The 24,839-nt window shown below is 50.3% G+C and overlaps 2 protein-coding genes across 2 annotated transcripts; both read left to right on the top strand.

Moving 5' to 3' along the window:
- Window positions 1-1,665: 1,665 nt before the first annotated feature.
- On the top strand, window positions 1,666-18,025 carry FAIM2 (Fas apoptotic inhibitory molecule 2). Its single transcript, XM_065750077.1, has 12 exons — window positions 1,666-1,796; window positions 3,236-3,416; window positions 5,931-6,034; window positions 6,172-6,236; window positions 6,908-6,961; window positions 9,191-9,241; window positions 9,669-9,708; window positions 10,199-10,236; window positions 11,409-11,496; window positions 11,980-12,075; window positions 13,797-13,850; window positions 15,436-18,025. The coding sequence occupies exons 1-12, from the start codon at window positions 1,782-1,784 to the stop codon at window positions 15,583-15,585; spliced, it is 936 nt and encodes a 311-aa protein (XP_065606149.1). The 5' UTR covers window positions 1,666-1,781; the 3' UTR covers window positions 15,586-18,025.
- Window positions 18,026-20,897: 2,872 nt separating this feature from the next.
- BCDIN3D (BCDIN3 domain containing RNA methyltransferase) lies at window positions 20,898-24,148 on the top strand. The gene is made up of 2 exons (XM_065750078.1): window positions 20,898-21,094; window positions 23,511-24,148. Exons 1-2 carry the CDS (start codon window positions 20,903-20,905, stop codon window positions 24,123-24,125), a joined length of 807 nt encoding a protein of 268 aa, XP_065606150.1. The 5' UTR covers window positions 20,898-20,902; the 3' UTR covers window positions 24,126-24,148.
- Window positions 24,149-24,839: the final 691 nt, after the last annotated feature.

Here is a 24,839-nt window from a genome sequence, read left to right as displayed (position 1 = left end):
GTGGTGGGCAATGCCATCTGGTTTTCTTTGCTGAGAATTTTTCTTCTTCCAGCCTCGGCACTGTGGCTCTTTGACGCATTCTCAGGTTGGGAAGGATTGTGTGGGGCCCCACATCCCACAGAGGAGTCTGTCTGGGCTGGAGGTTAGGATGAGCCCTTCTGGGATCCACTAAGAAAACAGGAATCTGCTTTCTTACCATATGTCACCGGGAGGTTCTCTCCCCAAATCTTGAATGGGAACTGAGGGTGATGTCACAAAGTTGAGCATCACCACTTCCTCATGCTCAGCTGCATCAGCATGAACCTGACCCCTCTGGCTCAGATTTCTATCCCTGGCTTTGGACCTGCCCAATTCTATGCCTCTGCTCAACCCGGAGCAGAATGAAAGCCCTTGAGGAGCTTGTGGTTAACGGGCACTTAATTGATTCTGAATGATCATGACAAGTTTTTGCAGTCTTTGTGGTAATCAGCCCTTTCTGATTGAATAGCTCAGGCTGGTCTGTATGGGTGCCAGCTGTACATTGCTGGGCTGCATTCCTTCACTTCCAGCTCATGCTTTTCTTTTAACCCTTCCATCGATGCCTTCCAAAGAAAGGCTGCAAATGATGATGCTTCGAAATTGTATTTACTTTGTTAATTGCTGTGTTTTTAAGGCTGCTTTTAGGGGGCCTGAAATGTGGCAGGGTATACGGATAAGCTTTTGTTTGTTTATTTATTTATTTTGGTGCCTTCCTTATAGATTCCACCAATGAATTCCTGGTGTGATGCTCATGAAAAGCAGCAAAACAGAACGGTTCAGCTGAAAGCGATATAGAAAGTGACTGAGGAAGGATGAGGGGAAGGTGTGGGGAACTGGGGTACAGGGACACAGCTCCTGGGCTGAGCCTACCCACAGTACTGCCCCAACCCCTGTGAAGCACTTTGCTATGGAAAGGGGTGGTCTGTTCCCTCCTGCTGCCCTGTGCCTGGGGGAGGGGAGCAGAGGGTCCTCACCTCCCTGTGTGCCCTGCAGATCCTCTCCAGGTACCCTCATGGGGAATAAAATCTCTCTCACTCAGCTCCCTTTGCTTTTGATGTGCTGGGAGCCAAACTCCCCGTTCAGCTCCTTCCTTCATGAACTGGATATAGAAACGGTATTTTTCAGCAGTGGGGGCTGAGCGGTGCTGATGCACACACAGGACACCTCCAGCCTCCTGAAGAGGGCAATGCATGCGGTGCAAACGAGCTGCTTCTCTCTGTCCCACTACGTGAAAATCCTGGGAAGGGCCGGGAAGGAACCCAGGGTGCAGCATTCCTCCCTCCTGCTCACCTTGCAGAGATCAACTCTAACTGATTACGGCAGGGCCCAGTGGCTGCTGCTCCTCAGCTCGTAGTTGGCTCTGACATGCAGCAGTGATGCTGCAACAACACAGCATCCTTTGCATCTCCCTCTCCTGTGCAATCCCTGCTCTGAGCTCAGCATCTCCGGGGCAGCCGCTTCCCACCCAACCACTGCCTCCACACGCATCCTCCCTGGTGTGCATCCTTCTCATTGCTGCCAGTGGCTGCTTGCCCTCGTTTTGAGCTGTTTCTTTCCCAGCTTCCCCCTGTGCAGAGGGCTGGGAATGGTACAGTCCTCCCTCCAGCTCCCGTTGCTCCGTGGATATTGCTAGAAGGTGAAGGCATCAGTGTGAGCTGCAGCGGCTGCAGGCAGCCCCGAATCACACGGAGAAGGAGCAGAAGGAGCTCAGTGCGGGGCTCCATCCCTTCCCTCTGGGTCTGGCAGCACCTTAGTGAGGTGCCATGACCCAGGGCAAGGTAGGTGGGAGGTCAGCGCTGGGCTGGTGAGTCGTCATGCGTGCGTAATTCGGTGGGTGGGGGTGGGGAAAAAATGGGTTGGATGGAGTGGGTTTAAGGGATAAAGAAATTGCTGCGGGGGGAGGGGGGCTGGGTGCCTGAGCAGAGCTCGGTTTGGGGGTACGGTGGCCACTGTGACAGCGGTGTTTTGGTGGAGGAAGGGGACGGAGCAGTCACTGTGGGGCTGGGGGTAGTGCTGGATGTGGAGCTCAGCACATCTGTGGCCATTTCTTGCCCCCCTCCCCTCCCCCTCTCCCCCAGTGCTGCATATTGGGGTGCTCGTGCTTTCCCATCACTCCCCCCAGCACTTGGCCCTTCACCTCCTGATGCAGGGAGCTCTGTGCTTTGGGGTTCGCCGATGTTCTGATCCTGGGGGGTAGGGGGGGCTGTGCATCCTCTGCCAGCACAGTGCACCATTGCCATGGCAACGATGCTGGAGGCTGCCTGGATGCGGTGCTGGCCCTGCGTGTCTCCTCGGGCATCTGGGGGGGTGGTCTGCATCGTCCTGGCCACCATAGAGGGCAGAGCAAAGGATGTGGCACGGTCATCCCAAAGCAGCTGTGTGTGCAGCCAAGTCTGGCATCTAGCTTTATTTCTAAGGGTTTGCTGCACCTTTAATTTAAGACCTTCCTGCAGGGACTATGCTGTCTGTCTCAGTGTTGGTTCATTGTTCTGCTTCATTCTGGGGGTTTCCAGCCCAATATCCCTGTGGCCAATGGGGTCCCTGATGCTGAGCTAGCACTGACATTGGCAGTAGGAACACTGATGCCAGGCTCATGGCTCACCCTGGGGCAACGAGGATATTACTGGAAGGTTAAACAGATGATGTTTTCAGGTGGTCTGAGGTTGTCTCTTTCCTGGGATTTCCTAGTCTGGCAAAGTGTGTTCCCAGATCCCTTTTGGTGCATCTTCAAATTGTGCATTTCTGGGTGAGCAGAATGGTATGAGCTGCTTTGATGCAGGAAGTGGTAATGCTGGAGGCCTAAATCACAGCGTTTCGCTGCCCAAAGCGGGGGTACCAGTGAAAATAGAAGAGCTGAAGGTTTTTCTTGTCTAGAAACTGAAAGCTTTTATTCTGAGGGAGAGAGCTCAGAACTGAGTGGGCTCAAAAGCAAAAAAATGACTTGGATGCTTTCCAGCGTTATGCCTTAGCTGAGGCACAGCAGTGTGCCCTCAGCCCCCTTTTATCTGCAGCTTTTCATCCCCTTTATCATGTTATGTTCCCCCTTTTCTCTCTCAGTCAGAGGATGCTCCCCTCCGGGAGCTGCTGGGTCACATTTTTCTGCAACCTGGGACCAAATGAAGAAGCCCCAGACCTTCATTTGTGCCCTTCAGATTTCCCATTGAAGGGCAATTTCTGTGCTAATCTCTTTATTTTTCTTTTTCCCCTTCCTGTACAGCTCTCAGTGAACAACAAACCCCCCAACCCTGAGGGGCAGGGGGAGAAGAAGGACAATGCCACGGCCCCACCGGCCCCTCCAACCTATGAAGAGGCAACAGCAGGAGAGGGGCTGAAGATGGGTGCTTACCCTCCTCCCCCATCCGTCCCATTGCACCCCAGCTGGGCTTACGTCGACCCCAGTGAGTACCCACTTAGGGAGAGGGGTGCTGAGGTTGATCCCAGGCTTGTAGAGAGGAGAGGAGCCAGGGATGAGGGAGCTGGTGTGGTCTGATAGGGATCCCCGTAGAGTTATGGCTATTAGCTATAGAGAATGCAGGAAAATATATTAAATATTTCTGTATTTACTATATAGAAATGCAGTAAATTCATACAAATATTTGAATTGTTGGGGAAAAAAAATCTGGCTTGCCCAATTCTTAGGACATGCTGCCTTTCTCCCATATATAAGACTAACAGTGCTCTGCTGTTCAGTGCTATCCTGTTACGGGGATGAGGAAATTCCAGTTTGTTGCATCGAGCAATGCCACCTCCCAGGGCTGGGGTCATCCTGATGTGATGCAGCGCCCTCCAACCCCACCCCTTCCATCCATCCCCTTCTGTCAGAGTAGCAGCTGAATGTGCAAAACTGTGGCATCAGTGATGCTGTGGGGAAGTGCTCAGAGCCAGCAGAGCTTGCTCTCCAGGGCTGCACTGCTCCAGATTTGGTCTGTGGGGCAATGAGTCCCTGGGTGAACAATCAGCTTTTCTTCCCTCTGCTGAGGCTGTGACAAGCAGACAATGTCTGCCTATGCCTGGCGTGTCTGTGAACTGGAGGTGCAGGAGGTAGCTTCTGGCTGCAGAGTGGGGGCAATTGAGGCTGCTGGGGGCAACTGCTCCATCACCACAGCTGTGGTTGCAGGGAGCACCAAGGAGACCATGTTTAAGGGGTCCTGAGCCTTCTTTCTCCATTCCATCCTCTTCTTCTGCCTTACTTTGGCCTATTCCAGCCAGTAGGGATGGTCACAGTTGTGGGAGTGGAGAGCTGCAGGGTTAGGGGGCAGATCATGCTGAGCTGAGATGTGTGTGCCTGTGTGGTCTGATGGTTTCACTTTTCCCGTTCTTGTCTGCCTTTAGGGGTCAGAAAGAGAGGATAAATAACTTCCCAGTTTGCTGTAACCACCATCTGGGTATTCCTGCTGTTGGGATTGATTAGGATGAGCTGGGGCGACAGCATTCTGGGGCTCCCAGAGTGCTCATTTAGGTGCTGTATCATCCCTTGCTCCATCCTGACAAGCCTGGCAAGGTTTTCCCTCTGCAGCTGTTCACTGTGCACCACTGCACTCATCCCTGCTGCTGTTTCTCTCTGATTTCATGTTTTCTCCCTGTTCCTGTGCTGTGAGTCTTGGGGAGGAGTGGGGCTTTGCCTAATGGCTCACATGACACTGCAGAGCAGTGCAAAGCAGCGTGCCTTAAAACAGAGCCATGGGTGAGAGGTGGCTGCTGCTGGGGATGCTTCTGGGGAGGAGGAAAGCCCTCCATTCCTCTGAGGCATTGAGCTGCGATGTGGTGCTGGCTGCTTTGATTGCTGTGACGCAGGAAGCACTGCGGTGCCCCGGGGACACAGACCTCAGGTGCTCTGTGATAACAGACCGTGCAGAAATGAGGATGCATGGAGAAGCACGTCTCTGCTGGGGCAGAAGGCACAAGGGGTTCATTAAGCACCAAAAGAGCACGAGGGAGTTATTTACTGCCAGGGGGCATCTGGAGATGAGGCTTCTGCAGTAAGAGCAGGCAGCCTTTGGATAGCAAGACAGAAGAAATTCAGTGCCAGGGCTCTCTGAATTGGGCTTTACTGCAGCTGAGTGTGTCTTTGTGGGTCTTCTCTCACCTGCCCAAAGGAGCTGAGTGTCAATGAGCTGTGAAGCTCTGAGGAGGAGGGGAGGCATCTGCCAAACAGTCGGGGATGGGAATGTATAGTACATGTCATCGCATCAGCCCTGTTCCCATAGGACACCCTGGGGTGTCTACTAACACAGATGGTTCGTAACACACGTGAGGGTTTTTGCAAGGAAGGGTGATGTGTGAAGGTTGCAGTGGGTTTGGTCTATATGGTTTTTTGTTTTGTTTTTCTTGAGTGGAAGAACCTCCACCAGCAAAAGTGTGTGTCATGGAGCCGTTGGCAGAGCAGAGATGCAGGGATTTGGGGGAAGGCGCTCAGCAGAGTTTGTACTGCAGTTGTTTCCCTCTCACTGCGAAATTGTTCTGACTGCAAGCATGGAAATTGGATGTAGGGATAGAGCTGAAGGAAAAGCCGACTGAAATGAGCTGCTCTCAGTGGGGAGAACCTGCTGTTGGCATAAGAACTGATGCAGCCACAACCTGAGCTCAGGCAATTACAGAGCTGAGAGGGAATCCTCCTGCACTGGACCTCTGGATGGGAATGACGGAGGTGCTGAGTCACAGCTCCTCTTGGGAATGTTTTAACATTCAGCATGAGCCCTCTTATTACCTTTAGAGATGTGCTATTCCCACAGACAGGGATTAACCCTGGTGTCCTCGTCACACTGCGGTTTGTAGAAGGGTCTTCTCATTTCCCATTCTTGGATATGCACCTTACACAGTCATGGTGCCCATACTTTGGGCCTCCAGAGCTGAAATCAGTCACCGAGGCTGCATCAGCTGGTTGATGGGACTGATCTCTGCCTTTCCTGCAGGCACAAGCCCCAGCTATGGCAGCGGGGCTTACCCTGGGGACACAGAGATGCTCACATCCTTCAGCTGGGATGACCGGAACGTGCGCAGAGTGTTCATCAGGAAGGTAAGGGCTGGAGCTCTGTACCCCAGCTAAGCCTCCTGCAGGGCCTGAGCGCAGCTCTGCTCCCTAGGACCTGGCTGCAGCAGCTGTGGCCCCCCAGGAATGTGGAGTAGGTCGCCCATGGGTGCTTCTCATTGCAGGTTTATGCCATCCTGATGGTCCAGCTCCTGGTGACTCTCGTCATTGTTGCTTTCTTCACCTTCTGGTAGGTCTCCATATTGCAGTGATGTTTTATCCTGTCTGAGACCTGTACTACCTGTTACTCTGGGTTATTTTTTAGGTAGATATTTGAATGCTTATTCCACGTACTCTAATAGACAAACAAGGCTGAGAGCCTCCATGAGGTCCTTCTGCTAGGTGGGTGTCCCTTCTGGGTGTTCCTTGAAAGACGTGTTGCCCCTTTGGGTGCCACCCCCAGTAGAGATGGTGCTGCTTGCCCTGACACTTAACAGCCACTGCAGCTCTATCTCTGTATCTCTCCTCCCTTGGAGTTATCGACACTATCAGACTCCATCCTATGTTACTGCAGAAGCAGACACCCCACAGCTCTCCAGCTCAGGTGACTGAGTACTGTGGGCATTGCAGCTCACGTTGCCTGTGGAATGAATAATGGATCAGCCCCAGGAGCTGAGCTCCTCCATCACATCTCATCGACGCCACGAGTCTGGTGGAGTCATTGATAGCAGCAGGGCTGTCTTCCTGCTGTGGCAGCTCGGATTGCTTTCCGGTTGGTCGCTCTGGGTAGAGCCTGTTGTGTTTTTGTGTATAGCTCATGCTGTGTCACCCCGTGTGCATTCCCAGGTTTAATTCAGCAGCAAGGTGTGAAGTGATTGGCATTTTGATGCTCTCTGCTCAGCATTCCTTTCTGTTTTGCAGTGAGCCGGTCAAGGGGTACGTCCAGGTGCACTCTGGTTGGTACTGGGCTTCCTAGTGAGTATCTGTCCTCTTTATGGCTATGAATGTGCCAAACAGCTCTGGATGTGACTGTGGTGGTGTAGAGATGCTTTGCAAACACTCCTGTGTTTTGTATATCAGGACTTGCTGATCCCCAGAAGTCCCTCCCAATCCCTATGATTCCGTAATTGCTTTAATGTGAGTGCAAGGGGAGAGAGGGAAGATCGTGTGTAGGTGAAAATAGAAATGGAAAACCTCACCTAAATGAGCCTAAGTCATCAGAAAGGCCGGATACCTCCAAATTCTTACAAATGGAGGGCTTGCTGCCCTACAAACCAGTATAAAAGTAAATTCATGAGCACTGCCTGCAGAGCAAATCCAGTAGAACTGAGGAGCTCTCAGGTGAGCACTGTGGAAATCCAGTTGGGGAATTGAAAGTTGAAAAGTTGGAAGTTGAAAGAATGCAGTGGGGGTACCTTAGAGGCTTAATTTTCATACAATCATTAAAGTTGGGAAAGATCATGGCTAAGATCACCCTGTCCGACCAATTTTTGCATCCTCCCATTGAAAGCAAGGAGGATGCTTGGGTTTATGTCCCATGCCTCCAACAGATGGAGAAGGATGCAGGCAGTGTTAGGCTGGGCATTTGGAGACACTGTGGTGCTCCTGGCCCTGCCTGAATGTGTACTGGGAGGAGGGCAAGGGGATGGAGGTTGCCATCACACAGCATCTTTCAGTGCTCAGAATTTGGGGTTCCATTCATTAGGCAAGCCTGGTCCCGAAGGTCAGAGAGGAAGGAGCTGGGCTGCACCCCATGTGTTAATGTTTGCTGCGGTGCTATTTTCTGGATGCTGTGTGTGTTTGTGCTGCTAATTAAGCAGACAGAGAGTGCGATGCCATTCCCCGTGAATGACGTTCTGTGAACCTGTCTTTAATTAGTTACACCCAAATCACGAAATGCATCCAGGCCTGGAGATGAGATGCCTGCTTATATAACTTAAAAAACTTCTCCAAAATAGCAATAATAGGAGGAAACTGACACCAGCATTGACCTTAGAGGAGAGTGTGCTCATCCCTCACCCACGAGTAGGTTGGAGAGCTGTGCTGCCTTGAAGAAAGACAAGACCTGAATAGAATTTCAGCTTGGCTTTTCCTTTGGGCCTTCTGAGCAGTCGGCATCTGCCTCCTAGACTTCAGGAGGAGCAAATGCATCTGGGAACAGGTTGAGAGAGTTCATTTTGGTCTTTCCCCATCATCAAGCCAAACTTTCCCCCTGCCTTCCATGACTTGCAGCTCCCTGGTTGGCTCTGGCTCTCCTTCATGCACAGACCTCATCTGTATACCTGCACCTCTGCAGTACAAGTGGGTGCCCCAGGGTGTTTTCTCACTGCTGAAGGAATAATGCAGGAGCAGATGTGTGTAGGGGGTGCAAAGCAGATGGACAGCAGCAAAACTCTCTCCCTGCTCTCAGTGTGAGCGCTTTCCTGGTTTCCCTGTGGGAGAGCGCTGCTCAGGTTTATCTCTGGAGCATTTATCATGGCCCGTGGCCTTTGCCGTCACGTTCATTTATTAGACCGAAGGTGAGTGGCTATCATGCTGCCATCGGCATGCTTGGAAGCTGCATTCCCCCAGGCATGAGGGTGAAAGTGGGTGAGCAGGTTCCCTCTGTGCCAGACCCCATCAGTGCGGTGGAAAAACACTGCTGCGTGACAGCAGGGCATGGGGGACCATCCCTCTGCTCTGAGATTGCTGCTTTGCTGAAGGGTGGAGGTCATGTCCCTTCTTCAGCCCAGAGCATCCCACTGTCCTTGGGCAAGCTGTTTAAAACAGAATTCTCAGGGCTGGGAGGGAGTGCTGCAGCAATGCCCCTGTGATGCTCAGGTTCCACTGAGAGGGGCAGGTGATGAAAACGAGAGGCACAGGCTGGCTGCACATCCAAGCCCCACAAGCAGTGGGGAGGTGTCCAAAACAAACACCTTCAGGTGCTCCATCGATTCTGCCCTAGACAATCCTTCAGGGTTTTTTCCAAGGGTGGATGCACTGTTCCACCTCAGGGATGGGTGTAAAGCAGGAAGCTTGGGGCAGGAAACAGCTTCAGTAAAAGGCACTTAATGAACTGCTTCAGACCCAGCCTCAGCTTTGGCACGGTGCTGCATTCGAGCAGTGCAGTGGAGCATTAGAACTTGTCATCTGGAGACTCTTCTCTTGCATCAACACACAGTGCTTGTGATTTCACCCTTTAATCTGCTCTTTCTCTCTTTGCAGCGCTGTTTTCTTTGTGACCTACCTGATTCTTGCTTGTTGCTCTGGGCCCAGGTAAAATGTTTTCTTTCTGGATTTAAAACAATGCAATGAAGTGAAGGATGAATGTTATGTTGCTTCAAACATGACCAGCAGCATTGCAGAGATGGGATGGGGCTGTGTTTCCAGGCCTGGTACAGTTACGTGTTGCTGCTGGAGGGAGAGATGAGTTGCAGCCCAAAATGAGCTCCCGATGTTCATTGTTAAATACTGCAGAGAACCATCTGGTTTTGCCATTGTAGCCCCTCCCTGGCTGCTCTGCTGGGATACAATGGGAGCATTAATGTCCTTTTGGCTCAGGAGCACTCAGATCACTCCCCCACCCCCATTAGGTGTCCCCCCTCTATACCACCGTGCTGCTTGCTCATTGTCCATTAATTACATTAATTATGTGGCACATCTGATGGCATCCCCGCTGACCAGCCCGTTTCTTCACTTGCAGGAGGTATTTCCCATGGAACCTGATCCTGCTAAGCATCTTTGTAAGTACATCTGAAAGTGTCTGCTCTGCCCCTCTGACCACTGCAAGCTACATAACATCTTCAGGCAGGAGAGAAAAGGCCCTGCTCCGAATTCCTGCAGGAATTCCATCCCCTGGTTGCCCTGCACTCAGACTAAGGAGCTGTAATTGAACTAGAATATGATAAGAAGGGAGGAAGAGAGCCTCTGTTTAAAGCCAAATGCCTGCAGAGGCTGCTCACCATGGGAGCAGAACAGTCCTGCACAGGAGGGTGGAAGGTGGGATTGCTCTCATTCATTTTAACCCATTCCCATGGACATTAATCTGTTTGAAACAAACATTAATCAGTCATTAATATGTTTGAAACTGTGCAAAAATTGCTTCTCTTGGGCATCAGTTTGAGGTTGCACTGCCCTTGTAGTTATCACTGTTGCTGCTGTTCAGATGCTTCATCTGCTGAGTGTCTCTTTGGGTTGTGAACACAGGAATGATGCTGCTCTCTCTCTTCCCAGACGCTCTCCATGGCTTATCTAACCGGGATGCTTTCCAGGTGGGTTGAGCACACAGTCCTAGAGATGGCCTGATCCCATGCCCTGGCCTTTCCTCCCTTCTGAACCATAAAGACCACCTGAGCCCTGTGCATCTGTCCCAGCAGCCACCTGAAGCAGAAACTTTCCCTTTGAAAACACCAAGATACCTTTTTTTTCTTAAGGAACCTCTCCAAGAAGAGGTGCTGTCTCCTTTTCCTCCACTGCTGGGGCAGCACAGGGTAATTCCTGGCTGTGCTAAACCAGGAGAGCATCAGAGAGCTCCCATCCCTGCACAGGTGGGCCATAGAGGACTGCCATAGGTTGATCTCACTCCTTGCAACGAGCAGATGGAGCTGGAGTAACACAAGGAGCATTTATTTTCCAGCAGTTTTGTTTTGTTTTGTGCTCCCACTTGCTTGTTTTTGCTGATACACTCTGCTCAGATCAGCTCTGGTTCACATGGGGCCCTGGTGATGAGGCAGTGGGTGTTGATGGATGTGTGCAGCAAACAAAGAAAGCGGTGGCTTCAGCAGCTCTGGGAAAATACCAGAAAATAGGGGAAAATACCAGAGATAGTGCTCTGTAATCAATCTGAAGGGAAGAGCAGGAGCACTGCTGCTGGAAACAAGGCATTATCAGACACAAAAAGAAGCATTCTTTATTACAAATATATATATATCATAATATACTGTAGTCTTTCTAGCTGTTCAGATCCCACCCCGCAGATTACCAAGGCTCAACCCCTTGTTGTGAGCACGTAACAGTGGCTGCAGCTTTCTGATTTCTCACTGAGCTGTGGTGACGTTTGTCTCTCTATTTTTATTACCTCCCAGTTTGAATCCTCCCCTTCTCCATCTGTCCATGCACAGAGAGATTTTTATACTAAGTCCCATGTTAACCACTCCTGAGCTCCCAGGAGGCACAGACATGCCCTCCTGCATACCCCCCTTCTATTTAAAGCAGGAGGAAAACCCATCTGGGCTTTATTCATTGTTTTCTGTCTTTCCTTTTGACCCTGAGGAGTGTTGGTATGCTTGGTGCATAGCTTGCTGTGCCCCTGGGATTCATGTTGTGCCTCAGTGCTTTCCCTGTGCACTCCCACTGGGCTGCTGCCTGTCTCCATCTCTCCTTCCAACTGTACCTGTGGAATCCCCCCCCCAAAAAAAACGTGGTTTTGTTGTTAACTTTGCAGTTATTATGACACCAAGTCGGTTCTTCTGTGCCTGGGGATCACAGCCCTGGTGTGTCTGTCTGTCACAATCTTCAGCTTCCAGAGCAAGGTCAGTCTGTCTGAGTGAGGAGTGGAGGGGCAGGTTTGTAGGAGCAATCTCAGGGATGCTGGGGTGCAAAGTGAAGATTATGGCAGAAGTTGGGGTGAGGGATGGTTCAGGGGAACAGAGGGAGTGAGAAGATGCTAAGGTATGGGGTAAGTCTGTTGTGACTTGATTTGTTTTTTAGGGTTAGGTTGGGATGCAGGAAGGCATTAACACAAATATACAGAAATGGCTTTTGGATATTAGGGATGTGATAACTACTGGGTTCTTCTCCATAGAAACAAGAGGGACACGGTGAGCTTTTGGCTCTGCCACATAGTTGGGTGGGTGCTGGGCTGTAGGACCTGATGTGCAGATGAAGCAATTGACCACAACAGCAATATGGGACTGGTGCTGGGGCCTTCCTTCCATGCAGGCATGGGGTTTGGATCCCCTTGCTGCCCCTTGTTCTAGCATCTGCCCTTGTAATGCTGCTCCTTGCCTCTGCAGTTTGACTTCACCTCCTACCAGGGCATCCTCTTTGTTATGCTCATGGTGCTCTTCTTCGGTGGCATCATTCTCGCTGTGATTCTGCCCTACAAATACGTGAGTAATGAAACATGTTCTTCCTTCCAGTTTCCCTGTTTCTGCTGCAAGGCTGGGAGTTGCTCAGCATTGAGTCCTGGGGCTTGATTTCAGAGGGGTGTCTCACTCTGTTCTCTGAAAATGCACAGAAAACCAACAGAAGCAAAAAAAAAACAACCCAAACACATAGCTGCTGCCTGCTTGAACAATCAGATATCATGTTGTGGGACAGCACTGGCCTGGGGCTGGAGGAAGTTTCCTTCCGTTCCTGGAATGCATAGTGACTCCATGGCAGACAGCACCGCCTGTTTGTGCCTCAGTTTCCCCTTCAGAAAACATGGTGGTGAGCATGTTTGTGTTGGGTCACCTCAGGTGGGATCATGGCCCAAATTTAGGCAGGGCTTAGATACTGGATGCATGCAACAGGGAGGCTGTCTGACCAGGCCAGGCTGTAGACACACACCATGGGACAGAATAAGTCCTGAAGCTCACATTTCTCCTATAGAAAGAAGACTCTCTGGAGGGTGGTTCAGAACTGAAGAACAAGTTCAGACCATAAGTGACCACCTCATTGCTCCTCTTGCCAGGCTCTCTTGCATGGGTGCAGCTCTCTGCATCCCTGCTCCTGGTGTGAACCCGGTGTTGGCTGGGACCACACCTCACAGAGAGGTGACGTGGCAGCATGGAGCATCTGGTCCTCATCCAAGAGTGCCTCATTAGGTGAACTGTCACTCAGGCAAGAACCTGACAGATTCTGAAAGGTTCTGATGAAAGAAGGAAGGCAAATGGGGCTGTTTACCTCCATTAATCACAAGAAATGCCTCCTGGTGCTGTGACAGCAGCACCTGGCTTTGCTCACAGCAACCTCCAAGTGCCCTCCAAACCCTATGCATTTTGCTGGGTCATGCTTTAAGAGTCAGACCTTTAAGAGTCGGGAGATGCTCCATTAGTGCCAGCCCTGGACTTAACCTGCTGATGGAAAACGAGCAGGCTGCTGTTTCCTAAACAAGGAACTTGGCATTTTGTTGGCTTCAGATCAACCTCCTTTCTTCTGCAACAGGAGGGTAAAGCAGCTTGCAGTGCCAATCTGCTGCCATTACATTGTTGAGACAACTGCTCTTTATCTTGTAGTCTGTCAAGATAAGCATAGCTAGAGGCAGCAGGTAATGAGATTGTCTGTCTTGGGCAGGCTGCAATCTCTGGGTTGAATCAGCCATCCATGTGGGCAACTGATCCTCAAATATCAGCACACTGGGTTACCACATACAGCAAGCAGTGCTGAGACTGGGTCTTCATCCCAGTGAATCTCCTGCAGTGAATCCAACAGGTGAATATCATTCCACTTTGATTTACAGACAAAATCAATCTGGCTCTGGGAAGCCATTGGGATTTCTCCTTGTGGGATCCATTGGTCTGGATAAGCAAACACCTTCTGGGGCTGCTGCAGGATGGGTTTCCACCAGCGCTATTCTAAGAGATGTGCACAGGCACTGGGTTCAAGTATCTCTGCAGAAACACAACACATGTCCTCAGAAACTCATGAGCCAAATGGACATGAAAGCAGATTGAGGCAGGAAACTGAAGCACAGGGACTTGTTCTTTGCTACAAGTATTGCATTTGTTCTGAAAGCAGTGCAAGTTCCAGGGCTATTAGAGCACTTAGCTCATACCTTGCACATCTATGTCAGGTCCCAGTTAACCAGTTCTCTCACAGGCACTGACTGGTGGGTTTGCTTCTCCAGGTCCCCTGGCTCCATGCAATCTATGCTCTGCTCGGTGCCATCATCTTCACTATGGTAAGCATGTTGCTGGGCACAGGGCTGGGAGTGTGCTGGCAAGAAAAATAAGCAAGTAAACATGGAATAATTGTTTTTTTTTTTTGCCTGGAAAGATGCTTAGGAAAGAGAAAAGAGTGAATCAAAGGATTGTAAAGAGCTTTACATCCTCAAATGGTTCACAAATAGCAATTAGTGTGGTGACCTCAGCTTTGACCTGGGAAGGTGATGGTGTACGTGACAGTGCTGTTGCAGGGCATGGTGCGATGGGCAAACCCGTGCTGCAAGCACAGTAGTAGGTGTGAACAGCAGAAAGTATTGTAGGAACAGGTCAAAAGGCAATTGAGAGTGGGAGGAGGGACTTAGGCAGCAAGGAGCCCCACTGTGGGGCTCAAGGGGAACCTGGGGTGAAATGAGGCTACAGAAGTGCACAAGGCCCAGGCAGTGCTGCTTGGGTTGGAATGGATGACCTTCGCTCATAACTAGAGCTCCAGAACAGTCAGAGGCCACTGGTTGGGATCAAGGGGTATTGGAAAGCTTCACTGCAGGCAAGAAAAGCCCTGAAATGGGGCAGTTCTGAAGATGAACAGGCTCCATTCGTTCCTTGGGCTGCTCCCTCACTGCCCTCCTGAGAGCTCTCTCCCTGAGCGTGTCCTGGCAGTGCCCTGCTTGAATTTGGATGTAGGAATTGTCTGGGAAGAGGCTTGGCCCTACCTTGAGGTGGGGGTCGGGAAGAGGGCTGCCTTGGGGCTCAAGGCGGTGCCCATTGGGCATGCTGTGAATAAGAGCAGTTGAGCAATTTAATTTATTAGCTAATAAAGTCATTTCAAGTGAGCTCGGGTATTTCTTCTGTGATTCACAATTAAAGAAGTACGAGGAAGCTAAACATCTTATAATTGCCCCATAAACTTCAGTCAGAAGCTGTGCCAGGCTTGTCAGCTTGGCCTGCCCATGCCCTGGGAGATGGGGTGGCAGTGATAGGTGGGAGGGTAGGAATGCAGCTGAACCCCACAGCAGCCAAGATGCCCCCACAGAACCCCATGCTAAGGCTCCACACAGGCTGGGATAACAGCAGAGTAGAGGGGAGACAGGGAAAATGATGAGCTTTGGAGCTGTGAAGGTTTTCCTGCAGCTGGGCCATCAGGCTGATGCACTGCCTGTGTTTCTTCCTATGAGTGCTGCATCTCTGCAGTGTATTCTGTGACCCCAGCTTCTGGAGCATTGGTGATTCTGTGGTACAACGTGCCCTGAGTTCAGATTGCAGCTTGGGAATGTCTTAGCACTGTTGGTGGCTCTGCAGCACTCCTGAGCTGAACTTGGGGACGCTCCTGGTGTGGGAGAAGCAAAGGAGAGCATTAGGAATAGGCATGATGTAAGCAGGCCTGGAGTAAGGGTCAGGGTTTGATTTTCAAGAGTGAAATGAAGGAAGGGGAAAGTTGCAACACAGTGCATAGTTCTGAGCTTCTAAAGGGCAGTTATGGCCCATAAAAGTGGCAGCACTCTTGTGGGTATGGTGATGCTGCTGGAAGAGCTCCTAGCAAAATTCTTTTTGCTCCCTGTGCAAAACCTGCATGTGGCTGTCACTGGGTTTTCTCTTTTCCCCCAGTTCCTGGCCTTTGATACGCAGATGCTGATGGGGAATCGCCGGTACTCATTGAGCCCAGAGGAATACATCTTTGGAGCCCTCAATATCTACCTGGACATCATCTACATCTTCTCCTTCTTACTTCAGTTCTTTGGCTCCAGCCAGGAGTGAGCGCAGCAGGGCAGTATCTTCTCTTTGTTAGCTAGATGCAAATGTTTAAGAGAAATCTTAAAAGGAAAAGAGGGTTTAAAAAATGACAGCGAAACAACCCACCCTTTTCTGGCCCACTAGCAGGCTCCATTCTGTCAGCTGAGCAAAGCTCCTGGGTTCCTTTATGCAGCTTGTATATATGCTGTTAAGCCTTTGTGACCCAGACAGCAGAGCAGGGCTTAAGTGTGATGTCTCTCCTGCTCCCTCCACTCCTACTGAGCTCAAACCAGACCAGAGACTGGGAGGCATGAGACTGAGTTTTTCTCTTCCCCAGAGGCTGTCAGAGTTGCCTGGACGCTGTGGGATGCTGAAGTGCTGGGAATAGCTTTGCAAAGGGAAAGTGATGTTGAAGGAGGAGAGGAAGGGAATTTTGCTAGGATGCTAGCAAGAGAAACAGTTGAATAAAGGAAAATAAAAAAGCTGGGGACCTCCCCCCTCCCCACAACCACCCACTTGTCACCTGCATTCATTCAGAGCCCCCACAGCCTCTGCAGAGAAACTTTGAAAGGCTGAGCAGGGGATCATGTAGTCTGGATGTCTTAGAATCAGCCCTCCATGCACAAGGGGACCCGTTGTTCTTTGAGGACATCCCAAATGCATCTGCAGGGGCAATTCTGCATCCTTTGCAGCTGGCTGTGGAACTGAGGCTGCATTTTTTTTCCTTCCCAGACAGCAGGGCCGCTGGTGTGGGCTCACCTGCCAACCCAGGGGTTGTGTTTGTCAGTTTCCCTCACCTAGGCAGCTTGGGATCCCACAGGCGGGTTGTCAGCAGGGAATGGCAGAGAACTGGGGATAGAGGCTGTGTCAGAGCCCTCCTAGATGAAATGCTGCGATCCATCCTAAGGAGTTGATGCCTCCTCAAAAGTGTCTTGGTTGCTTGAGATCCACGGTCCTAAGTGGTTGTTACCCAAAGACTGAGGGTCAACAACCATCGCTTGAAACACTGGTGTTGGCTACAAAGAGGTGTCCCCCTTTCCCAGACAGGGATAGCAGAGTGCATGCAGGTAACTTTCCATCTTCCCCTTGCTAACGTTCCCCTAATTGGGGATTGGCTGGCTAATTTCTAACTGTAAAGCTCCAGGTGGAGATAAGGGGCCTTTTGCTCTTATTTAGAAAGCGATCCTTCCTGCTGATAGAACCCATATCTTCAATCTCCCTGGAATGCCGGTGTAAATGCGTCACTGGGCTGCCTCTAGCGATCCCCACGTCTTAGAGAAAGGCTCTGCCAAAATGCTCTGTGCTGCACATTCCTCTGCTGCTGCCCTGGCTGTTACCCTTCACATGTTGCATCCTCCTGTTGCACGTGTTCTGTGCCCTGAGCTGGGCAGAGGAAAAGGAAAGTTACTGTACAACGGTCAATAAAAAATAATGCTTCAACCCCTCAGCAGCTGTATTGACCTTGTTGGTAATGCAGGAGCAGAACAGATGCTTTTCATCTCTCCCTCCAAGAAAAAACAACCACGGTATAGGGATAAAGAATGCTACAAGGATAGCATGAAGCCCATGAGCCCTTGTTTTCTGTAGTGCATCATAGTGACCAAATAAGAGGTGTGAGCTGTTGAGCAGGCTGAACTGGGAGTAAACTCAGCATGGGAGATGCTCTAAAAGTTTATGAAATAGAAGTTCAGAGAGGATTTTTCACACTCAGACCCACACAGGCACTTCTGCAACACCTTAGCATACAGGCTGTGCAGCTTCCTTTGCTCACAGCAGAAGGCCTGTGGGCATTTCTGCTTTCCGGCTTTTGAAGAAGGAGCATTACGTGAAGAGCTCTGACTCAACAATTGTCCTAAAATTCTGCTGGAGGAGGACAATCCAGGAGCTCTGCAGCCCTCTTCCTGCACTGGGACTTCTCACAATTGGACCTCGGGAGGAGAACACAGACCTACAGCCCACTCTGGATCTCTTGATCTTTTTCCTTCTGGTGTGGAGTAACTCTGCTGCTGCTCTCTCCTGGCTTTCCGTTCCCATGTGGGAAAAGCTTGCATGGCATCTACTCCATCTCAGGGCCACCTGAGCAGAGATGGCTTGTATGTCCCTCTGCAGGGCTCCCTTCTTGCGTGTATCCTGCTTCCTCTTGGTGCTGTCCTCACAGCTTGCTGCCCACCCAAGCCAGGCTGATATCACTTGAAGGTAGAAGTCCCCATGGGGCTGAGTGTCACAGGGTTAGGGTTGAGGAATAGCCATCATTGGGTTCCTCCCAGGTTCCTCAACCTGCTGCACAGGGGAAGTGCGGGGCTGCTTCTCTTTTTCCATGTGGATGTCCCTTATCTGAGGCCTGCATTGCCTGGCCCCTGGCTCTGTATCCCTGCGTTCCTTTCGTCCACGCATTCTTATAATTTCATAAATAGGATTTTGTATTTTCTCTGAACGTTGCTAATAAACTGTTGCAAAACTGTTAGTGTTTGTTCTGGTGTGAGGTCATATTGAAAGATGCTCTGGTTGCACGGCTGAAATAGAAAACATAAACAGCACTGTGATGTGATGTGGCATAGCTCGAGGTTTTAGTGCAGACCTGCACTGTTCTTTCTCTGCTTATGGCTAAAGAATGCATCCTATGTGAAGCAATAACGTGCTCATGGCTTTAGTGCAGCCATCACGCATGAAGCATCTGAGAACTGAGAGCCAGAGGACCCCCTGGGTGTTAGCAGACTCCCTTAGACTTGGGTTCAGCTGAAGTAGGATTCCAAACCAACATAGAGGTAAGTGAGTGCTGAAAGCAAATGCTCAGAGAGCATCTTCCGCTGCCTCTGGAGAATGATCTGATGCTTGAAGCCTTCTCTGGAGCCAGTGGGAAAAATAAAAGCCTCCAGAGAGCAATTCACCTGATGTAAATTAATGCCTACTGTGGGCAGTGAAAACTCCTATCTCTCTCCATCAGCCACAGAGGGCTGATTAGTGTGGCTGTGGGAGCAGAGCAATGCCAACCGCAGCATCTTGTTGCAACAGATCTCTGCTACTTAGAAGGAGCCATGCCCAAAAGACAGGTGTGAGATTTTGTTTCCTAAGAAATGTGGCTAAACAGTGAGATATGGCCCAGATGGGCTTTCCTGCCCACAGGAACATTTTTTGGCAGCAAGAAAATATGTCACATGGTTGTTCCGGGTAACTGAAGCTCTGCTGCGGGGCAGTGATTATGGAAAAATAATTGAAGCAAAGCGTTGACACAGAAAGAGTGAGATGGCTGTGAGCATTTATATGAGGTATCGCTATCTGCTCCCATCATTAAGGTAAATGAAATAAAAGACCAATGATTCAGCCAAATTTCAACATTGGACTGAGCAATAGGGCAAACAGTGATTTGGCCTGAAACACAGCAGGACCATCTCACGGTGGATGTGGGAGAAGAAGGAATCAGCCTCTTCTCCTGGGTAAAAGTGATAGGACCAGAGGGAATGGCCTCGACTTGTGCCTGGGGAGGTGCAGGTTGGATATTAGGAACAATTTCCCCAGAAGAGTGGTGATGCATTGGCACAGGCTGCCCAGGGAGCCTGAACCACAGGGAGGTGATGCATGGGGACACGCTCAGTGGGCATGGTGGGATGGGTTGGAGTTGGACTGGATGGTCTGGGAGGTCTTTTCCAACATTAATGATTCTATGATTCTAAGAGAAGAAGTGAGATACAGCAGGGATGCTGGGAAAAGGAAGGCATCGAGCTGTTTCCTACTCCTGTAACAAATGGAGAAGAAATATGAGGAGTCGAAATGCTGACAGAGAGAGTCAGAGGAGACCTCAAATATATGTATGAATTCCTCTCCCAGGAGGAGAGTGAAGTATTTATTTTTGCTCTCCTTCCCATCTTCCTTCCTCCCATGCTCGAGGTGTGTCAAGGACAGTGGGACTCTCTGCCAACCCCGCTAGGTTTTTCCCAGCACCAAACACACCCAGGGCTGAACCCTGGGTCTGATGTGCACCCAGGTTTCTGAGCTCCTGGCGCCCTCTGTACTTCGTGCTGTGATAAAAATCAACATCACCGCCTAAAACAAATCCCGTATTCCCTGTCACCTTGCCCCTCAAACCTTCCCAGTGATACAGATGGGGATTTCCTGAACTTCTTTATTTTAGGCCTCTATTTTTCCTGTTGTAAGGCCTCCCAGTGGATACTTGCCTATGGAATCACAGAATTTTTAAGATTGGAAAAGACTTCTAAGACCATCAAGTCCAACCATCAACCCATTCCACCGTGTTTACTCATAGAATCATTGTTAAGGTTGGAAAAGACCACTAAGGCCATCCAGTCCAACCACTGAACCAACACCACCCAAAGCCCAACAAACCACATCCCTAATTGCCACATTTCCATATTTCACAAGCCTGCTCTGGTGTGACAGGGCATGGGAGGGGTCTTTTAGGTCTCTACAAATTCCTCTTTTCACTCAAATGGATCTAGAAAGGCGGTAATAAGAGGGCTGTGGGTGTGGAGGTAGTGGGGGGTGTTTTATTCTTGGTGAACCACAGGAGGATGGCTTTGTCCCCTTGTCCCTACTGGTGGTCCTATCAGGGATGGGGAGCAGAATAAACTCCCCCCAATTCAGGAAGAAGCAGTTGGTGGTCTGCTGCTCCACCTGAAGCATCATACATCCACGGGATCAGAGGGGATCCACCTGAGGGTATTGAGGGAGCTGGCAGAGGTGATTGCTGAGCTGCTATCCACCATTTATCAGCAGTTCTGGTGAACTGGGGAGGTCCCATACAAACAGAGATTTGCCAATGTGACCCCCATTTACAAAAAGGGTCAGAAAGAGGATCTGAGAGACTACAGAAGGAAGGTCACAGAGCAGATTGTCTTGACTGCTATCAGATGACATGTAGGAACAACTGGGGGATCAGGCCCACGAAAGGCAAGTCCTCCCTGAAAAACCTGGTTTCCTTCTGTGACCAGGTGACCGCCTGTTGGATGAGAGAAAGGATATGGATGTTGTCTACCTAGACCTTAGTAAAGTTTCTTACTCTGTCTCCCACAGGACTGTCCTGAAGGAACTGCAGCCTGTGGCTGGGACAGGTGTACTCTTTGCTGGGTAAAGTTCAGTCACCGACTCTGGAGGTGCTCAGGAGCTGTGATGGGGTGGCACTTGGGGACATGGTCAGTGGGCATGGCGGGATGGGATGCGCTTCGACTGGACGATCTGGAAGGTCTTTTCCAACCTTCATGATTCCCCCATTCTATTGTTTCTGCCGCCCCGCGCATGCGCATCCCTCCCCCCCCGGAACCTTTCTCTCCCGGAACTCTTCTCGCTCCCTCTGTTCCCGCCCGGCAACGCACAGCCTCAGAGCAAGATGGCGGCGCTTACGAGCGGGGAGGACCCCCCTTTGGAGACCGGTGCCGCTCCTTATGGGAACTTCCCCAACTACTCCCGCTTCCACCCTCCCGAGGGTCGCCTCCGCCTTCTTCCCGGAGGACTCCTGCGACGGCTGTTCCCCTCGGCTGCCCGTCCGTTGCTGGGGTTCGATGTGGGATGCAACTCCGGAGTAAGGGCGCCTCTGGGCCCGGTGCGGCCTTCTGAGGGAGGGGGGGAAGGGTGGGAGGGCATGGGGGCGGCGGGGGAGACAGAGGGGAGAGGATGGGCAGTGGGGAGATTGGTATGGGGGTGTTAGGGAGCAGCAGGAAAGGTTTACAGGGAGATGGTGGTCTAGAGTGTGGGGAGCAGTGGGAAAGATTGGGGCGGAGACAGTGGTCTGGGATATGAGAAACAGAGGGAAAGATTGGGGGAGAGTGGACTGGGATACGAGAGGACAGTGGGGAAAATTGGTTTGGGGGTACTGGAGAGCAGTGGGAAAGGTCTGGGGAGACAGTGGTCTAGAATACAGAGGGAAGAAAGACGGGGGAGGCAGTGAGCTGGGTCATTATGGTGCAGTAGTAAAAGGTTTGAGAGTGGTCTGGGGAACAGAGAAGAAACATTAGAGTGGATAATGGTCTGGGGTATTGGGGGGTTGCGGGGAGATTGGCATGAAGTGTTGGGGCAGTGAGGAAGATTAATAGGAAGGTAGAGTTCTGGGGTATAGGAGGGCAGAGGGAAAGATTAAGGGGTGACAGTGGACTGGGGTGTAGGGTGGCAGAGTGAAAAATTATCAGGGAGACAGTTGTCTGGGATATTGGGGTGTAGTGGAAAAGACAGGGGAAGATAGTGATCTGGGGCACTGGGAGCAGTGGAAAAACTTAGGGGGGAGACAGTGGCCTCAGGTACTAGGGGACAGTGGGGAAAGTTAGGGGGTCTGGGAAAGCAGTGACTCGTGGTATTCTACAAACAGAAAAGACTAGGGGTGCTGGGGGACAGTGGGACAGACTGGAGAGGCTGGAGCAGTCTGTGACTGGGGGTGTTGGAGGAAGGAATGGAGGAGGCACTGCCATGAGATTTTGAGGAGGAATGGGGCAGACCGAGCAAACGGAGGAGTGCAATGGCTTGAAGAGGTGGGGACAGTGGAGAAGGCTGTGGGAGCAGTAACCCAGGAATGGGTGGGAATGAAACAGGCTGGTGTGGGGCAGCAGCCTGGGACAGGTGTGAGCCTTTGTGACTGAGGAAGAGAGTTCTCGGGTGGGGGTCACAGACCACTGCAGTACGGAAAATCCCCTTCTCAAATCTCCTATGGGAGAATGGTGAAGGTAAGGGTGGAGCTGCCTATATCTATATTGAGGCTGAGAAGTGGTTTTGAGGCTGTGCTCTGTCTGTCCTACTTCCCACCAAGGGCTGCACCTGCAAGATCCCTGGGTTGCTGGGTGACCTGACCACCAAAGAGATAGGGAACGGGCCAAGCCTGAAACTGGAAACCAGGATCTGTTATGAGTTTGGTAGTAGCAACTCATTTATTGCTCAGATAGGACTTCAAATGAACATTCTGGTTACACATCCTTGAAGAGTTTTGCGATCAAACTGGTGAATCTCTTAGAAATTCCTTTCTTTTGAGAGATTTTTGTCTTTCTGTTCCTTGTTCTGCTTTTGCTCTTGTGGCTTTTCTTGGCATGCAGCTTCGCTGTGTTGTTATTGAGTTGCACAGTAGTGCAAGGTTTAATATAACTGTTATTTTTTTCCAGATGGAAGCTTTGTGTCAACTTAAAAATAATTATTTATTCAGGATGAAATGTCCTTTTGGCTGAGGACTGTTGAGTGCTGTTGTTTCTGTGTCTCCTTTCCCCAACCCCCTGCTAGATGCTTTGAAAATCTACACTATCTAAAGGCGGATTCCAGCTCCTATTTCAGATGAAATTGTAGAACAGGTCAGGTAAAAATGTTTGGTTCTTCTGAAGTGCAGACTTGCACCACTAGAGGACACTGCCTGCCTACTCGTGTGAGCTCGGTGCTGGTACAGTTTCCTTCACTTGTCATTCATGAGTTTCAGCAGATCTCCTCTAATGAGAAATAAATTTGGTTGCCACCAAGTGGCGCACTCTACAAAAGGAAATTTGAAGGAAAGTTCTCCTTAACTCTCTTATGCTGTGATGTGATGGTCAGGAAATGTCTTTTCCATTAGTAGAAGAGGAAGAAATGTATTACTTCAAATGTAAGTAGCCTACATCTTGCTGAGAAGCTCTGAGGCTCACCTGGGGAAGCCAGTGAAGTCTTCACCTTGACGTTGGATGGGGACCTCCAGCAAGATTCTTGTTAGTAAAACTCACTCATCTTATGTTTTCTTCCAGCAAAACCCCACCCGAGGGGTGATATGGGTTTATTTATATTTCTGACTGCCTCTCCAGTAGTCAGGGTTGCAATTATGCTTTTCAGTTCAGAAAGGAAGGGTGTCAGTGAGCTTGTTGCTCTGAACTTCATGAAGAGAAAGCTCTGAGGTGGTGCTTGGACCTTGACTGCTGAAAGTGGGATCCTGTGTGCTTGATGATGTGCTTAGGAAGCAGTGCAGGCCCTGAGAACTCCTGTTGTTTTCCTTTCTGCAGGAGCTAAGTGTGGCTCTGTACCGGCATCTGCTCGGCCTTCAGGAGGGCAATGGCAGCCTGGAGCAGCCTGCAGATGAGAAGGATCTGCACCTTCTGTGCTGTGACATTGATCCTGTGCTGATTGAGAGGGCTCAGCAGAGCAGCCCCTTCCCTAACTCCATATCCTTTGCCAACCTGGACATCATGGACTCCAGCTCCAGAGAGCCATTCCTCAGCTCCTACCTGAGCCGTTTTGGCCGCTCCACCTTTGACATCAGCTTTTGCATGTCTGTGACCATGTGGATCCACCTGAACCATGGGGACAGAGGCCTGGTGGAGTTCCTGGCCTTCCTGTCCTCTCTGTGCACGTACCTGCTGATTGAACCCCAGCCCTGGAAGTGCTACAGGGCAGCTGCCCGCCGCCTGCGGAAGCTGGGCAGGAATGACTTTGATCATTTCCAGTCTCTTGCCATCAATGGGGATATGGCAGAGAGGATCACACAGATCTTAACAAGGGACTGCTCCATGGAGCTGGTGTGTTGCTTTGGGAGAACCAGCTGGGACAGAAGCCTCTTGCTTTTTAAATCATATGGCTCAAATCATGAAGACAAGGTGTTTCCAGAACAACAGCAGTAACTGTCAAAGGGCCTCGTGTGTTCCAGAGTAGAGTCAGATACAGGAATTCCTACATCCCTATCAGGGTCAGACTTTGACCTCCCTGGGGAGTTTGAGGCAAGTAATGTCTGCATTGTTGGGTCTGGTGTTTTTTTTTTCCCCCCATCTGCAAGATGTGGTGACAGTTCTGACCTATCTTGTGGGCTCTGAGGTTGCTGTTCCTAGAAAGTGCTCTTGAAATCCAAGCTGCTATACGTGTGATTTCTCTTTGTACCAAGAATGTTCCCTGAAAGAGGGGAGAACATGCCTTGTTTTGCCCACAGAGCTTTTCAAGGAAGGCAAATCCATTTCTACTGACTCATGTGATGGTTTGTTCTGCTTTTTGTCATGTTTTCTAGATAGAAGGCTTCAGGAAAACACACAGCCTGCTTTACCAGCCGTGAATAAGTAAGCTGGATCACTGCAGCATGTGTCTGGTTGGTATTTTGGTCAGGCTGTGTCCCATGCACCTCTGCAGATGGGATTTGCCTGGAGCCTGGTTTGGAGGCTGTCAGTGGTGTGATCTTTCTTTGGAGTGAAGGATTTCCCTGATGGAGCATGTATTCATTTGAGCGTGTAACAAAGTGAGAGCTCTTTGTAACAATATTCTTAAAATAAAATAAAAGTAATTTAATTTTATCACTTAACACTTTGGGGTTTTTTGTGTTTTTTTTTTTTTAATCTATTTTTTTTCAC

The sequence above is a fragment of the Cyrtonyx montezumae genome, unplaced genomic scaffold, assembly GCF_038088225.1.
Source record: "Cyrtonyx montezumae isolate F1298 unplaced genomic scaffold, pur_monq_1.0 scaffold_63, whole genome shotgun sequence".
Taxonomy (NCBI): domain Eukaryota; kingdom Metazoa; phylum Chordata; class Aves; order Galliformes; family Odontophoridae; genus Cyrtonyx; species Cyrtonyx montezumae.
Note: the sequence above shows the minus strand (reverse complement) of the source record. Positions and strands in the feature narration are given on the sequence as shown.